Source organism: Sciurus carolinensis, chromosome 2, assembly GCF_902686445.1.
Source record: "Sciurus carolinensis chromosome 2, mSciCar1.2, whole genome shotgun sequence".
NCBI classification, from domain to species: domain Eukaryota; kingdom Metazoa; phylum Chordata; class Mammalia; order Rodentia; family Sciuridae; genus Sciurus; species Sciurus carolinensis.
In genome coordinates, this window is record NC_062214.1 from 104,383,558 (window position 1) to 104,396,342 (window position 12,785).

A 12,785-nucleotide genomic window follows, 5' to 3' on the forward strand; every position below is an offset into this window, starting at 1 on the left:
ATGAGCTTGCCTCTGTATTTCCATTATATTATTTCTTGAGCTTTAGGAGTTCTATTGAGGAAATTGTTACCTGCACCTATATGTTATAGTGTTGACCCTATATTTCTTCTAGGAGTTGCATAGTTTTTGGTTTAATTCCTAGGTCTTTGATCCATTTTGAGTTCATTTTTGTTCAGGATGAGGGTGAGATATAAGGATCTAGGGAAGGGAAGTTTTGACTGAATTGTAGATGGATAGTATTTGAGATTATTTAGACATGAAGGTTGATGAAGAAATGGAAATTGAATATTCCCAGGGACTTCATGAGATTTGTATGCAATGAAAATATCTCAGTGCTTGGCTAATTGTAAATATGTAATAAATGGTAGCTATTATTATCCTGTGTGATTTGGAGTGGTGTTTTCACTAGAGAAATAGGGATTCTCACTGATAGGAAAAAGACAAGCAATACAATGGAAAAACAGGGCAAAAAAAAAAAAAAAGCTACTCTGTGTTGCATGCTTACCATATGCCAAACATTGTTGGAGTACTTTGTCCACATCCAGTTGTTTAATCCTCACAACAATCCTATGAGGTAGGTCAGAACACTATTCCTTTCTTATAGGAAAAAAACCAACAGGAATTGAGAAAAGTGAGGTGTTTTCTTAAGATCACCAGCCAGTGAGAGGAATGACCAATTCCAGGTCCTGAGCAAAAACATTACAAGGCAATAAGAAACATTTGTATAAAAAAGTTTAGTCTCAGTAACAAAGACACAAATTATAATTAGACACCATATTTTATCTTCAAATTTCAAACATTGAAAAAAAAGGCAAAATGTGTTTGAGTAGTAATTAACATTTGAACACTGCTGATAAAAGTCTAATTCAAACATTTTGCAGAGCAATCTGACAGTTTACATCAATGAAAACACATTCAAACCAGCAATTTCACTTCTGAGGAAGTAATTAGGACGTGCACAAAGATTAAACAATACAGATCATTGTCATATTATTTATATAATAGGACAAATAAAATTAATTCAGTATTTACAAATGGAAAATCATTTAGTTGAATCCATATCATGTATTACTATGCAGCAATTAAGACTATTTTAGAAGAGTATGTGATGATGTGGGGAAAATATTCCTAATGCTATTAGGTACAGAAGCAGGATATAAGGCAATGTGATTAGTGTGACCCCATGCACATTTTGGGGTGAAAATATACACTAAAAAGGTTGAAAAGACGAAAAGGCACATGCCAAATTATTAGTAGTTGTTCTTATATGGTGAGATTTTGTGTAATTTTTATTTCTTCTTAGTACCTTTTCATTTTCTAAAATTCTTACAGTGAATGTTTATTACACTTAAGAATAAAATGTTCTAAATCTTTGATTAAAATAATGAAACCAGAAAGATGAATTTGGTCCATCCATGGGAAAATGGCAGACAGGAGAAGCCCAAGGAGTGGGTCTTGACAGTGAGGAGACAGAGGGAGAAGGAAAGGGAAAGCGGGGAGGAATCCAGGGAGAGAGAAGAAGAACGCCTACAGGTGCAGGTTTGTAAAAGCTAGAACTTAACAATAAAAGTTAATGAGATCACCAAAGGAGGAATCTAGAAAGAAGGCTGAGGGTTTTAGGGAATGGGAGAACTCAAACATAGTATGATGCTCCAGAGTAGTCAGGAGCAGGAGAGAAGGAAATCAGGAGATGAGTACTGCCTAAGAAGGAGGAATGGCAAGTTTCTCCTGAAGAAGACATTGGGGGAATGAAGGTGGGAAATGCAATTGAGACCATAATTCACCTTGGGAAGCACAATTTTGGTGGACTAGAAAATTCAGGAGCCATATGGTAGGGATGAGGCAGAAAGTATGACTGACAGGAAGTGGAGGTGGGCAGAGGAGATCAGGCATCCTGCTAATAATCCTGAATGTTCCCACTGTGCTTAATTCACTTTTCACACTAGTGCATGCAAATTAAGACAGTTGTCATTTTTTCCCCTATTTTAAGTAGGACCCTTTAGTGAACTCTTCATTTTATAAAAGGCCCTTTCTGTTGAAAAGCCAATTTCCAGTAAGAATGTTTTGAGTTTACTTAGTGACTAATACAACTTTCCTCTGTAATTGCTGTCAATGAGGAAATCCATATTCTTCTCATTTTTACTCCAAGTGTGCAGCAGTCTAGGAAGATTTGAACTGAACCTTCCTAGAACTTTCTTCCTAGAATTTTCTCTGAACTGAGTCTGTAGGAGTCTACAGAAAGACCATAGTTCTGAGTCTCTGAAGAAGTTAAAAAAACACCAAACAAAACTTAAAACCAATTAAATGGACAGTTAATTTGTACTTATGTTACGGTTATGAAGTACATGCACTACTGCACTGGCGACATCCGTTACTTCTTTGAGCTCCTTTCTTCCTAAGGTGTGTACTCCCTGATTCAATCTCACAGCGCCATCTGGTGGATGACCCTAGAAGCTGAACTTTGGAATTTCTAATTTTCTAACAAACAAACGAACAAACAAAAAAGTAACTGTTCTCTCAAAAATAAGTAGAACTACCAAAAAAGGGTCTGTTATCCCATAAGAATAGTTCTCATCCTCTTGTTCATGACTACCCAGTTAGGAAACCAAATGAAAATGAGAACGACAGATGATGAATCTAAGATTCTTTTTGTTTTGTTTTGTTTGATTTTTTTCTCCTTTCTTTTTTTTTTTTTTATTGTAAACAAATGGGATACATGGTGTTTCTCTGTTTGTACATGGAGTCAAGGCATACCATTTGTGTAATCATACATTTACATAGGGTAATGCTGTTTGATTCATTCTGTTATTTTTTTCCTCCCCCCTCCCACCGCTCCTACCCCTCTTTTCCCTCTATAGAGTCCTTCCTTCTGGCGATGTAGCTCAGTTGGTAGAGTGCTTGCCTCTAAGATTCTTTTAAATCTTACTTAATATCATGCTTGATACCAACTAGTAGAACTGTGGGTCTATCTGGCATCAAAGTGGGATGACATGAATCTAGATCTGCATCTGAGATCTGGAGAGCAAAGCTCAGATCTCCATGGCAAAGTTAGGTCACTGAAAGTCACAGTTTTTTTTTTTTTTTTTTTGTAGTGGGGATTGAACCCAGGAGCACTTAACCCCTGAACCACGTCCTTAGCCCATTTTTATATTTTATTTATAGACAGAGTCTCACAGAGTTGCTTAAAACCTCTCTAAGATGCTGAAGCAGGCTATGAACTCGGAATCCTCCTGCTTCAACCTCCTGAGCATGTGTTTGGTGAAAGTCACACTCTTTAGGGGGGATTAGGAATTTTTATATACTTGTCTTTCTTCCTACTCTTTAACTGAACGTTGGGCAATTCTTAGTCAAGCCTTTGGACATACTGAGAAATGGCATATTTATGTGTTTCAAAACCTAACCCTATGTTGGCTCATGACCAATTTTATTTTATGTTTTATATTCATCTCTTTATTTAACTTTAAATGAATTTAAGAATAAAAATATGAGAGAGTATGTTGGTAAATGACTACTGATGATTTACCATTTTGAAATGCTTAAATTACTTCTAGGAATTGGGTGTATTCCCAAAAAGTAAGCTAAATGACAGTGACCTATTGACTATTAGTATTCCCAGGAGTCATTATCATCTTTCCTGAAGAGTCACAAAGAACAGATGGGTTTCTTACAAGGAAATAGACTTTTTGTGTGTGTGTTTTTCTTTTCTTTTTATTAGAGCTTTATGGTTATCCATAGTCATGATCAATTTTGGGGACTGAACTGTGGGGCACTTGACCACTGAGTCACATCCCCAGCCCTATTTTATATTTTATTTATAGACAGGGTCTCACTGAGTTGCCTAGAGCCTCACTTTTTCTGTGGCTGGCTTTAACTCACCATCCTCCTTTCCTCAGCCTCCTGCGCTGCTGGGATTACAGGTGTGCGCCAACACACCTGGCTATTTTTTAAAAGACTTTTCACAGAGTAGTGTGTCTGTGAGAAGTAACAATGTCACCAGTTGAAATACATGTGCTCCCTGAAGGTGATGAGACTAAGTAGAGTATCTGCACAGGGTCAGCCTATTTATCCACTGCCACTTATTTCATGTAGTGGAATGTGTACCATTGTTTTTTGTTTTTTTTCCTGTTTAATCTTCTCAAAAAGTAATATGCCAAAAAAAGTAATATGCCGGTAACAAGGTTATCTGAAGCAATGCAAAAATTATGTTGTCAGAATCAGCCCAGGTATCAGAATCAGAGAAGTTGAGATAAATAAATCATATTGAAAATATGTTAGAAGTGTCAGAGGATGGTCAGTCTCTTTGGTTGATTCATTCTTCCTGTATGCCCACATGCGTTGTCCTGTTCCTCAGTGGATTTAAGCTACTACGACAAGGTATGTTTGTGGCCCCATCGTCTAGTATGAGAGAACTGTATTTATGTGGGTCGGTCTTAGTGTCTTTTGTATCATTGGTCTACTTGGCTGTTTTGGTGCCAATACCATGCTGTTTTTGTTACTATAGCCATGTAGTATAATTTAAGGTCTGGTATTGTGATGCCTCCCACTTCACTTTTCTTACTAAGAATTACTTTGGCTATTCTGGGTCTTTTATTTTTCCATATGAATTTCATGAGTGCTTTCCCTATTTCTATGAATAATGTCATTGGAATTTCAATAGGAGTTGCATTAAATCTGTATAGCGTTCTTGGCAATAGGGTCATTTTGACAATATTAATTCTGCCTATCCAACAACATGGGAGATCTTTCCATTTTCTAAGGTCTTCTTCAATTTCTTTCTTTAGTGTTCTGTAGCTTTTATTGTAGAGGTCTCTTTTGTTAGATTGATTCCCAAGTATTTTTGTTTTGTTTTGTTTTTGAGACTTGTGAATGGGATAATTTTCTTAAATTCTCTTTCAGTTGATTCATCACATATATAAAAACACAAGTGATTTATGGGTGTTAATTTTATATCCTGCTTCTTTACTGAACTTATTTATGAGCTCTAGGAGTTTTCTTGTAGAGTTTTTTGGGTCTTCTAAATATAGAATCATGTCATTGACAAATAGGGATAGTTTGAATTCTTCTTTTCCTGGAGAAAAGATAACCTCTTCATCAGATGCTGTTAGGAAAACTAGAAATCCATATGTAGCAAAATGAAATTAAACTTGTATCTCTTACCCTGCATAAAACTCAACTCAAAGTGGATCAAAGACATAGGCATTAGACCAGAGATACTGGGCCTAACAGAAGAAAAAGTAGGTCCAAACCTCCATCATGTTGGCTTAATAACCAATTTCCTTAACAAAACAAATATCAAAGAGTAAAATTAAAAATCAACAAATGGAATGGAATCAAACTAAAAAGCTTATCACAGCAAAGGAAACAATCAAGAATGTGAAGAGAGAGCCTATAGAATGGGAGAAAATCTTTGCTACCTGCACCTCAGATAGAGCATTAATCTCTAGGATATATAAAGAACTCTTAAAAACTTAACATCAGAAAACCAAATAACCCAATCAATAAATGGGCAAAGGAACTGAACTGACACTTCACAGAAGAAGAAATATGATCAGTCAGCAAATATATGAAAAAAATGTTCAGCATCTCTGCTGGTTAAAGAAATGCAAATTAAAACTATATTGAGATTTCATCTCACTCCAGTCAGAATGGCAGTTATCAAGAATTCAAGTAACAATAAATGTTGATGAGGATGTGGGGAAAAAGGTACACTCATACATTGCTGGTGGAACTGAAAATTGGTGCCATCACTCTGGAATGCAATATGGAGATTCCTCAGAAAACTTGGAATGGAACGACCATTTGACCCAGTTATCCCACTCTTCAGTATGTACCCAAAGGTCTTAAAATCAGTATGCTATAGTGATGTGGCTACATCAATGTTCATAGCAGCTCAGTTCACAATAGCTAAACTATGGAACCAGCCTAGGTACCCTTCAACAGATGAATGGATAAAGAAAATGTGATATATATACACAATGGAATTTTACTCAGCCATAAAGAGAAATGAAATTATGGCATTTGCTGGTAAATGGATGGAACTAGAGACTATCATGCTAAGTGAAATAAGCCAATCCCAAAAAACCAAAGGCCAAATGTTCTCTCTGATATGTGGATGCTAACTCACAATAAGGGGGTGGGTAGGGGAAAAACAGAAGTACTTTGGATTAGACAAAGGGGAATGAAGGGAAGGAAGGGGATTGGGAGTAGGAAAGTTAGTAGAATTAATGGGACATTACTTTCCTATGTTCACACACACTCATATACAAATATACAACTGATGTAATTCCACATCATGTACAACCAGAAGAATGGGAAGTTGTATCCCATATATATATATATATATATATATATATATATATAAAATATGTCAAAATATTTTCTACTGCCTGTATTAAAAAAAATAAGAAAGTTACCATGACAGAAAAAGAATAGGATTTCTATATTTCTATAAGCAAGAAGGGACTTTAAAGATCACCAGGTACATTATCTTAGTAGGTGAGGTAGCATAATTGGAACTTGAACTCAGAACTTAATCTTTTCACAGAATTCTTGTAAATACCCTTATTCTCTTCTTTCACTGGAAGTATAATTTTGTTTTTCTTATTTATTTACAACTCAATCTCTTGCCTCTCATTATTTTTCTCATCTTTATCCCTTAATATTTCTTCAACTCTAAGAAAAAGTAAAATTATAAAAATTGTTTCTGATATGATTTCTGATTTTGATTTCATTTTTAATTGGACCATGAATGTATGATATTAAAATCAAAATGAATTACCTTTTCATATAATGTAACATGACTTCTCTTGGTTCAACTGGAGGATATAGCTCCAAGGGCACTTTGTTGGTCTCAGTATATGAGCATTGACTATGAAGGAAAGTCTATATTTCCAAAAATGATCCAAGCAATCATTTATCACTCAATGACTATAAAAACATGTCTTACTATAAGAATTCACTGTAGATTTCACTTCAATAAAATCCAAGACAATTTCTTTTTTATTATTATTATTTTTTTATTTAGCTTTTAATTTTTTACAGACTGCATTTTGATTCATTGTACACAAATGGGGTACATCATTTCATTTCTATGGTTGTGCACAATGTAGATTCATGCCATTTGTGTAATCATACATGTACATAGGGTAATGATGTCTGTCTCATTCCACCATTTTTCATACTCCCCCTCATTTCTTTCTACATATTCTAAAGTTCCCCCATTATTCTCTCATTCCCCACCCCAACCCCCATTATATATATCATTCTCCACTTATCAGGGAAAACATTCGGCTAAGACAATTTCTTGATCTCCTATGTATCAGTAAAAATAAGACAATTTCTTAAAGTAGAACTATAGATGTGATTCAGGGAAACAAGTATTTATTCAACAAATATTTTAAAATCCCTTGTATGTGTTGTCACTCTGACAAACTAGAGAAAACTTAAGGGGCAGTATAAAATGGCAGTCTAAAGGTAGACCAAATGTTTTCTTTTGGTAGGAAGGTTGTAAATTTACAGATATTCTTAACTGAGTTTTACAAGCATGCATTCTCATAAAAGTGTTTAGGGAAGTAATTCCTTTAAATAAAAGTCACATTAATTCTGGAATGAGAATATCTCAGATTCCTTGAGATGCTTATCAATGTAAGGATAAGAAACACTATTACAGTTTCTATAATTTACTGTTTATCAACTCTATGAGTTCTGTCAGATAGGAATGGATTGCCTTTTACTTAAATAAAAATTATATCCTTTCAAGACAACACAAAGCATAAAGTCATGCTTCCAAGTTAATGTCATTAAACCAGTCCACAAAGACAGCTATCTCTCCATGCCTCAGGATTTCCCTTTAGTAATTTGTTCCAGTGTTGGTTTAAAAATTCTGATTTCCCTGGTATTTAATTTAATCCCCCATGGACTCCCTTGAACTAAACACAATTTTTTCTTTCCTATTCTGAGAGCAGAGCTGACATTTTTATAGTATTCTTATGTATATTAAACTGCTATCAAGTTTTTTCTTCATCCCTCAATTCTTCAGGGAATACAAAAGTTCTTTTTTTTCCTCCTCACGAGATTTGTTGCCTCTATCTTTAAATCATCCTTATGACCTTAAGTCATTGTTATGAAACTCAGGCCATTATATCTTTGTATTGCAAGACCCTAAACTTGACAACCATACTCTAGCCAAATCAAGAATGTTATCATATGTGGTGAGGAGATAAGTTTATAGTCTGTAAACACAAGCTCTTATTTTTACATAATGGCAGCAGATTTTCTAACTAATGTAATTTTGAGATTCTGGTAGATGCCTCTACCCCTTATTTATTTTACATGTAAAACTAGCCTCTTCCTAGTAAAAGCATCTTAGCGAGGTATCTAATAAAAGCTTTAATATCTTCTGGTAATGACAACCTCACCAGTTCTTGATTTTAATGCTTACTGGAGATAATTCATTGGTGGGATTTCAAAGATGGTGATGGGCTGTACTTACCACTGCTTTATAATGGTAGCAATGCTAGGACAAAGGGGTGACTGGAGAAAGGGGTTATCTTTGTTCAATCTTCTGTTGTATGCCATACAAACACAAGACCTCAAATTCCATCTTCTTGTCAGGTACTATGTTAATCATCTCCTGCATTGAATTCAAGAGAGAGTATATAAATATTTGTCATATTATTAGTTAAGACAGTCTATTTGATTAAAACATGGGCCCAAAATACTTGCCTTGGGACCAAAACTATACGTTAGCAGATCTTTAGATATAAAATTGAGTATGGTTTTCTCATTGATTCATATGAAATATGAGGTATTTTTCTCATTATTTCTCTCCAAAGAGAGTTGTAAACCTATTGCTGTCTTTTATTCAATTACCAATTCATATTCTGGAAGTATTTTAACTTTATATAATCTTATCTGATTGGAAATTTATTATAATTTTTTTTGTATCTCTTCTCACAGCCTGCCACATATTAGAATGCCGCAATGGAATGGCCCAAGATGTCATAAGTACCATTGGGCAGGCTTTTGAACTCCGGTTTAAACAGTACTTGAAAAATCCTTCTTTGAACACTTCTTGTGAAAGGTCAGCCCAGAGTTCTGTAATTATTTGACATGCTTTCTCTTTATTTTAAAAATTAATATATTTTACAACTGACTATGGAAATTAGTAATTATTTTCTTACAAATAGTTGCAGTTTTAGTACAAACTAATAGTGACATTTTCTATTTTCTTCCTTTCATATTTATACAGATATCTCCTCTTGTTTTGTAACAGATTATAGGAGACACTAAAAGTAAAAATCAGCCCTATTTCTCTAGTGTTAACAGAAGGGTATGAATTAAGTACAATTATAAAATATTAAACATCAACAAGTTCTTTGGACTTTTTTTGACCCCAGATCTCTTCTGTATCAGTAAAAACAAAACAAGAACCAAGAACAAAGAACAAAATAATAATAAGAATCAATGTCTACTGTAGAAATTCTTGTTTGCTAGTTTGCAGTGTAAATAGATCAACTTTCACTAAATTGTGGCGGGGGGTGCAATGTGATGTGACCCAATGATCTGATTATACTATCTAATGCACAGAAAGTTCAGGATGAAAGCTGAACCTTTTTAGGCCTCTTAGACTCCACCAGGTATGGAATGCAACAAGGCCTCTGGTTTGCAGAGTTCATGCCAGAGATATGAAACTCTTAGGTACTTTAAAATGCATTTTCCCCTAACTTGTCTTTATACATACATATATATCCACAAAAACTAGGTTTGGAGATCTCCCTTAATCCTTTAATCCTTAATCCTTTGAAGTAGTGAAGTAGTCTAGGGTAGCAAATGAGAACAGTTACCAGAAACCTTGATACTGAATTTTTCCCAGGATAGTACTTAGTCTTAGTACTATCATTTTGTTTACATGTAATGAACTCAACAAAACCATGCGAGTTGTCAGTAGAATCTGCTCATTCCAAAAAGTCTTTATTTATTCTTTTTTTTTAACAAATTTTTATTAATTCCAATTCAGAAGAAAAGCCTATTTGTTTCTTCTTTACCCTGTTTCAGTTTTAAAATCAATTGCATGTTTACATAAATGTACCCACTTGCTACATATGGTTCTAATATTTCCTTATGAATCCCATATATTTGTCTGGGTTTGTGCAGACAAGATAGCTGGCCATAGTGTCCTTATTTTTTTCATCTCAGTTTAATAAACTGGGCCAGGCCTTCTACCCAAAGAACAATATCTAAATTATCCTTGAGTAAAACATTTTCAAAATGCAACAATCGAAGCCTGCTGGAGATACCCAGGAAGCCTTTGCATCTTATGACAAAAATGCCTTATATTTAGAGTTCATTATTAATTGTTGCTATCATTATTATTATCATTATTATATTATAATCCCTGAGGGAAGGCACAAAGCATCACCTTTGTCACTATTTTTTGGCTTCCCCCACTTACTTGTCACAAAAACTAAACAACTCAACCTTCTGGTTGCTTCCATCCAGATGTTTGCCATCACATAAGCAAAGCTATACACTTAAAACACAAATGCAAAGGTTTTCAGGATGATTTGCTTGGTCCTGATCCCTTTGCATCCTTTACAGCATTTGAATTCCCACCCAACCTCTTAGGGATTCTTTTTTTTCCTTTACAGTGAGAAGGCGCATATTGATGACCTTTCAGAGGAAAGAGAAGATCATGAATACTACAATGAAATCCCAGGGAAGCAGCCACCTGCAGGTGGCATTTCAGATGTGCGGATCAAAGTTCAAACCACAGAACAAATGGCTTACTGCCCAATACGCTGTGAAAAGTTATGCTATTTAGTAAGTAATGTTTTATTGTTACTGGAACCAGCAGTGTAACTCTGTCCCTGTCACTAGAGCATTTCATTTGAGGGTTTCCAAACGCCAGTTTCAGGAAAGTCTCTTCTTTTTCAAATGGTTATTGGAAGAATGAATCAGTCAGAGGCTGAACCAGATCATTTTTACTCCCAGTCCCCCAACCATAACCTCAGCAGTTGGTCTCATATCTCACTTCACTGGGAAGACCAGTTCATCCAACACGTTATCTTCAACTTCGCTCTTCCCCATCTCCAAGTCTTCCTGTGTTCTTTTTTCTTCTTCTTAGCAACTGCCTCCAAAGCTAATTTCCCCCCTATGCTCTTGATCCAAACCCCTTGAATCTACCCTTGTCCTGTCCATTAATTTTTCTCAATATTTATTCTCTGCAGGTTCGTTCTCTTCTGCCTGCAAATAAAGTTGGACTCCTACAATCTAACTAATAATGTCTTACCTCTTTCTTACCTTCCTTTCCCTCACAAACTTCTAGAAAGCATTACCTCTATGTTTGCTTTCCTATCTGCATTATACTTTTAGGATTTGAACTCTGCTTGACAACTTGATAGAAATTACTTTTATAATAGTCATCTGCTTAATTTTAAATCTGCTTTCCTCATCTGTATTTTGCATCTGGCTACAGCATTTGATGCCTGTTGGCTACCTCTTCTTTTTTTGAGATCTCTTATTTTAGCTTTCAAAACATTTCCATCTTGTCATTTTCTTCCCATATCTCTAGTTACTGCCTGTCTGCCAGCCTGCCTGCCTTCCTTTCTCCAACATCTTATTATTAGTATTTTCAAATAAACAGAAAAGTTAAAAGAATTATACAGCGAGCACTCACAGAGTCACCATCTGGATTCTATAATTAACATCTTACTATATTTGCTTTATCACATGTTGCCATTTATCATTCATTGATCCATCTTATTCTGATCACATTTCAAAGCAAGTTGTATCTTCTTTTCATCTCTTATTTTCTTCCATTTTCTCTCCTGAAAACCCAAGCCCTACCTTTCCACATTCTAAGCACTCTTCAAGGCTCTGCCCTTGGCTCTCATCTCACTCTAGAAGGACACCTGTGCACATCCTTCCTCCTCTTTCTGTCTTCAGCCTTTACTTATCTTTCCAACTGTAATGCCACATTGTATTACCTTGATTCTTTATATAAAAGTTGAAATTGGCATTTTCTCCTGAACTTCAAACTCAATTTCTGTACTGGTTTATTCCTGTTTATTATGGTACTACCACTTTTCACCAATCTATTATATTCTGTTTTTCTCACATTTTAGGTTCCATATTGACTCAGTTTTCAAGACCAGATTACTACCATGAAAATATCTTTTGCATCTACCCAAACTTTTTCATCCCTACTGTCCTTTTAAATTCTGGTCCTCTCTTGCCTAGATGGTTCTGAAAGCTCCTTTCCTGTCTCCAGATTCATTCCTCAAACCCTCCTGCACAGTATTGTCAGATAAATCTTTCTAAAGCACAGTATTGTCAGATAAATCTTTCTAGACATTACCCTTCTCAAAGGCATCAGTTGATCTCCATTCCATTACTGAAGGCAGCTACGTGTGTAGGAATCATCGAAGTCCTTTTATTGGGTGATATTTTTAAGAATGAGAAGTGTGCTTGGTACAAATCTCAGTAGAATAGGGTTCCATTCTTTCAACTCAAAGTTAGGTGAAGGTTGGCTACATGGCTATGTTTATACAAATGTCCTGAAAATCACTTTCTGGCTAGACTTTAAGTCCTATAATGTGAACTCCCAAGCAGAAACAGGGACACTAAGAACATACAACATCGGCAGTCTTTGATTCCCCCATACAGATCAGACCTACCTCTGCAACTCCAAAGCAATAATATGAAAAGAGTATGCTTCCCCATCCAGAATCTCAGTTTCTGACTTGTCATTTCTTGTGTCAGAAAGTAAAGTTACCTACTATATT

The 12,785-nt window shown here is 35.2% G+C and overlaps 1 protein-coding gene across 1 annotated transcript in view; it reads left to right on the top strand.

Annotated features, from left to right (window-relative positions):
• The window catches only part of Shc4 (SHC adaptor protein 4), a 121,449-nt gene that overhangs the window by 80,569 nt on the left and 28,095 nt on the right, over positions 1-12,785 (top strand). The window contains exons 7-8 of the mRNA XM_047542411.1: positions 8,959-9,082; positions 10,650-10,821. Of these exons, the coding sequence (XP_047398367.1) occupies positions 8,959-9,082; positions 10,650-10,821 (296 nt within the window). The remainder of the gene's footprint in view (positions 1-8,958; positions 9,083-10,649; positions 10,822-12,785) is intronic.